Source organism: Eulemur rufifrons, chromosome 4, assembly GCF_041146395.1.
Source record: "Eulemur rufifrons isolate Redbay chromosome 4, OSU_ERuf_1, whole genome shotgun sequence".
Classification (NCBI taxonomy): domain Eukaryota; kingdom Metazoa; phylum Chordata; class Mammalia; order Primates; family Lemuridae; genus Eulemur; species Eulemur rufifrons.
Genome location: NC_090986.1, coordinates 25,808,927 through 25,813,770, shown reverse-complemented (window position 1 = coordinate 25,813,770; position 4,844 = coordinate 25,808,927). Strand labels below are relative to the sequence as shown.

The following is a 4,844-nucleotide window of genomic DNA, read 5'->3' as shown; positions in this document are numbered from 1 at the left end:
ATAAAACCTTAAGGTGTAAATAAGGAATGTCCCCAAGATAGGCGAACAAATTACACTGATTTAAGTGGTGGGGCTCTCCTACCAACAAGATAAAGTGGTCAGGCAACTTTCCCCTCTTAAAATGTTACTGGAAACTGGTGAAATGCTTTGAACAGTCTGGATGTTTTCAATGGGCTCTGTTCTACTAGTTCATGAATGCCTTTTTTTTTTTTTTTAAAAAAAAAAAGATAATACAACTACTTGGGTTTTTCTTTTTATCTTCTTTCCTATTCACGATTAAAAATGTGATAAATCAGGTTTTTGGCTCTGAATAACAATGGCTTGATTTAGATTTCCTAGTAAATCTATTCAAAGTGAAACAAAGGGTGCCTTTGGAGGATACCTTACACTTCACCTGGACCAGGCACGTAAGGGCAATTCAGATAAAAATCTTGTTAGGAACTCAACAAGTAATAGAAGATTTTCTCTTTTCCCTGGTTCAGGCTTTATTTAAACTCTTTGTTCAAAAAAATGAACAGAGTGATAGTCGGATTCTAATTTACAGATATAGCTTAGACGTCTAATATTAAATTAGAAGATCACACAAGAAAACCATTTACACATAAAGGCTAAAACCAATATTTAAATTTTTAAAAACTTTATATTACATAAAGCCAAAATGAAACTAAATACATGTTAGCCAACTTCATTCACAAACATTAGTCAAAATATATACATTTAAAAAGAAACAAAAAAGCTTTAATTGAGGAAGGATCTTTTTTTCTAAAATGTGCTTTATAATAATTTGCAAATGAATTGCAGGTGATCTAAAAAATAAGCCAATCGGGGAGGGAACTCCAAAACACTTTAAAACGGCTCAAGTTGGGAGAGAAATGCTCGCTGAAAATGAGAGACATCTGTCGAGACAATTCTGTGCTTTTTTTCAGGTTTGCTAAATAATAAATATATAATTACCATTCAGACAAAAAAGTCTGATTTAATCTTCGATAAAATTGCGATTCTGAAACAGTTCCGCAATTTTTAAAAGTTATCTTTGACATTTGCTCAAAATGTTTTTGAGTCTAAAACCGACTCAAGTTTAGGGCAACGAAAATAACACATTTTCCAAGACTCAATGTTTTCACAGACATGTACACATTTACAATCTTAAGGTGAAATCAGCCCTAGGGGAAACTAGGAACCATGCCTTTTCTCTTTTTGTAAACTGTGTCAGAAATCCGAGCGAGTGCACTCAGGGAGACTTCTTGTAGTTTTGTTTGTTTGTTTTAAGGGAGAAAATCCAATTGACAACTTTCATCTCACACATATTTCTTGTTTGCGTTTCTTGCTCTTGAGAAAGAGCTCTTGCTCTGATTTGCATATGGCGTGATAAACAAAAGAAACCGTGATCACCTCACATACAAAAGGCCAGATTGGAGCCGGTCACTGGTCAAGAATGGATCCGGTCTGGGGGTTCTGCTTGAGAGAACAGAGATCTGCAGAGTTCAAATAGTACAAACAGGGAGCAAGTTTGCTCAGAGCCATCCCACTCCGAGATCAGCTTTTCCCGTGTGCCAGCCATTTCAGACCTAATATTTGAACAGAGTGCATGCAAGACAGACCGGGGGGTGGGAGGGGCGGAGATCATGAGAAACAAAAACAAACCCGACAATAAAACTTCCAACAAACAAAACTGGAAAGCCCAACATGTCAAAAAGTTACTCCACCTCCGTGGGTCAAAACGCAACAGGTTCCGAAGTGCAAAGCAAACACCAACTGCTGCCGGATACAACCGCCCTCTTTAAAGTTGTTGCGGGTCTGAAATGATCCTGTGAATTCACACGCACGCTCGCCCGCGCACTCGCGCGCTCGGCCACTCGCGCCCCGACTGGCATCTCTGCCTCTGCCAGGCACCTATACATCTTATGTACATACAACCCGGGCCCCCAGTCGAGGGAGGGCGCACGGGGAGGCCGCAGAACTCGTACCTATACATATGTACACGTGTGCACACCGGTCCTCGCAAGGCGGCCCCGCAGGGTCATAGCGCGGCGGCGTAGGCCGCGGGGTAGGGGTCCAGCTGAGGCTTGCCCATGCCGGGCAGCAGGATGTAGGCGAGCGGCGGCTGCAGCCCGGGGCTGGGCCACGCGCTGCAGTTGCACGGAATCATGTAGCCCGGGTTGCCCGGGCTGGGGTGCGAGTGCGTGTGCCCCCCGGCGGCCGCGGCCGCCGCTGCAGCCGCCGCCGCTGCGCCGTGGAAGGCGCCCGCGCCCGCGGTCGGGTAGCCCAACGACGACGCGTATGGGAGGCCCGACGACGACGACGAGATCTCTGCCATCTTGGAGCCCAGGTCGAGCAGCGAGTAAGGGCTGCCCGCGGCGGCGGCTGCGGCGGCGGCGGCGGCGGCCGCGGCCGACTGCGGGAAGAAGACGCGCGCGGCTGCGGCGGCGGCAGCGGCGGCCGCCTTCTCGGGGTTGGCGAGCAGCGACTCGGGCACCAGGCCGCCGCCCGCACCCGCGTGCAGCCCGGCGCCTGCCTTGAGCGCCGGGTGCTCGGTGTCCGCCACGCCGCCCAGGCCGTAGGGCACCGGGAAGGCGAACTTGTCCTTCTTGAGCAGCGTCTTGGGCTTGCGCCGCGGCCGGTACTTGTAGTCGGGGTGCTCCTTCATGTGCATGGCGCGCAGACGCTTCGCCTCGTCGATGAACGGCCGCTTCTCCGACTCCGTGAGCAGCTTCCACTCGGCGCCCAGGCGCTTGCTGATCTCCGAGTTGTGCATCTTGGGGTTCTCCTGGGCCATTTTGCGCCGCTGAGCCCGCGACCACACCATGAAGGCGTTCATGGGCCGCTTGACGTGGTCCACCGGCTTGGACATACTATCGCCGTGCCGCGGCTGCAGCCCGCCGCCGCCCGGGCCCTCGCCCTCGGCCCGGAGGAAATCAATGTTGGCTGCCCGCGGGGACCCGCTCTGCCGGCCGGTGCTCGCCGCGCCCCACTTCGCGCCCCGGCGTCGCTCCCGCCCGGTAGGAGGGGGCCGGGGACGAGCCCAGGGCCGCTCCGCGCCCCGGGCCGCCCTGGTCTCTCCCGCCGAGCGCTCAAGAAAACCCTCTCCCGGACACTGTAACTTCTCGGCGGCTCCCCCACCCTGCAGTGGCGGTTTGCCCTTTGCTTCTTTTGGTCCTTCCTCTCTGGTTGCGTTTGCTCTCGAACTCCTCACAGGTAGCCGCGGCCCGGCAGAGCTCTCCCCCTCCTCTGTCTTTTCTCTCTTAAATGCAAAGCAGCCCCGAAAGTTGCGTCGCGGAAGCTCCACCGAGTTGAGCCGAGGAGCCCGCCGCCGCGTGCTGCCAAGTGCCAAAGGGGGCTCTCGGCGGCTGGAGTGTTTGGGTTCTCCTCGGTGACTTTTTCATTTGACAGAAGCAGATGGGGTGGGGAAGGAGGGGAGGTGGCCCTGGAGGAGGAGGAGGAGGGGGAGGCGGAGGAGTGTCCGGACGCGCCACGGGAACACAGAGCGCAGCAATGGATATAAATACAAATACAGCAGCACCAGCCGGTCTTCTTGGCTCAGGGCAGGGTACGCTGATGGGAACCCCCAATCAGCTGGGGGTTTTTTGTCGGGGAGGAAGCTGGACCCCCAGCACCTGCCTCTCGAGTCCTTCTTTCCGGTTGCTGGACGGGCGGGGCGAGGAAGGCGGTTGGATGAGGCTTGAGCAAGCCTGGGATCGGCCGGGCTCAGAGGAAATTCTCCCGGCTCTCCGAGGCGCTGCGTCTGGCGGTCCCCCGGGCCATGCTGGCTGGGCTCGCTCCGAGGCCCTCCAGGCGCGCCAGCCGACTAGGGCCCCCGGAGCACGCCGGGCGTGGAGGGCGGCGCAGCCTTCGGGCGGCGCGGCAGGCCCAGCACCGGCCGTGTCCCCTACTCGCTCCTGTCGGCAGCCGTCTGGCACTTGGAACTAACTTCGCCCAAGTTTCCTGCGCCGGCGCCGCCGCGCCTCTCTCAGCGCGCTCGCCTGGGAGCGTGCGCCCGCGTGCACGCCTCGCCGGGGCCCCTCTCTCCTCGGTCCTCCGGTCGGAGTCTAGCAGGCGCAGGGGCCGAGGTGCTGGAGGAGGAGATTTAAGGAAAACGCGCCATCACCTCGGTTCGTAGGTCCGCGCTGGGGCAACTCCCGCTTTCCCCCACTCCTGCAGCGCAGCGGGCCCCTTACTGGCCCGGGCCGCCACGCTGCTGCTCCGGAAGCTGCTGGAGCCCTCTGCACGGGCTCAGGTGAGTGTCGCTACCTGCGTGCGTATGCGCCCGCAGCCGGCGCTGGGTGTGCATGTCCAGCCGGGGCTGAGTGTGAGTATATCTGGGGGCGTGCGGAGGAGGTGGAGCCCAGGATTCCAGGAGGGAGGAGGGACCAGCGGAGCCTCCTCCCGCTCCCACACCCCCAGGACCTCGAATTAACAGATCCCCTCCGCCCCCTCCCAACACTCCTCCTCCCACTCCTTTTCGCTTCAGAGCAGGTTTAGGCGAGTGGAGAGTCCGGAGCGCGCCGCGGAGTCTGCGCACTGTTTGGCGTTGGCAACCTCCGGTGTCATCCCCGGCTACCCAGGCCTGGCCAGCGCGGCTGCACCGGTAGCGCCTCTGGGAGCCTCTGCCGGGAGAAAGAAAGAGGCACGCACGAGGAAGACAGACTCTCCAACTACGGAGGAAGAGGGTTAAGCCTGGGGAAGGGGGGAGAATCATCCTTGAAAATGTTTGAGACTGTACCTAACAAGAAAGTGCTCATTTTCCTTGGAGGGCCAGCTGTTACTTGCAACAGATGCTTTCCGCAGTGTCTTGCACTGGTGATGCACCCAGTCAGAGGTAGTGGAGTGCAAAATAGTTCAGGAGG

General features: G+C 56.4%; 1 protein-coding gene across 2 annotated transcripts; it reads right to left on the bottom strand.

Annotated features, from left to right (window-relative positions):
- Positions 1–465: 465 nt before the first annotated feature.
- Positions 466–3,358, bottom strand: SOX21 (SRY-box transcription factor 21). Of its 2 annotated transcripts, XM_069467096.1 has the most exons (2): positions 2,415–2,851; positions 2,021–2,348 (listed from the first exon to the last, which is right to left on the bottom strand). In XM_069467096.1, exons 1-2 carry the CDS (start codon positions 2,849–2,851, stop codon positions 2,021–2,023), a joined length of 765 nt encoding a protein of 254 aa, XP_069323197.1. The 2 variants fall into 2 exon arrangements, with proteins under 2 accessions (XP_069323196.1, XP_069323197.1); XM_069467095.1 differs by having other exon boundaries at positions 466–3,358.
- Positions 3,359–4,844: the final 1,486 nt, after the last annotated feature.

Excerpts from the sequence above, each read along its gene's own strand:
- SOX21 (XM_069467095.1), bottom strand. The coding sequence starts at position 2,851 with ATGTCCAAGCCGGTGGACCACGTCAAGCGGCCCATGAACGCCTTCATG.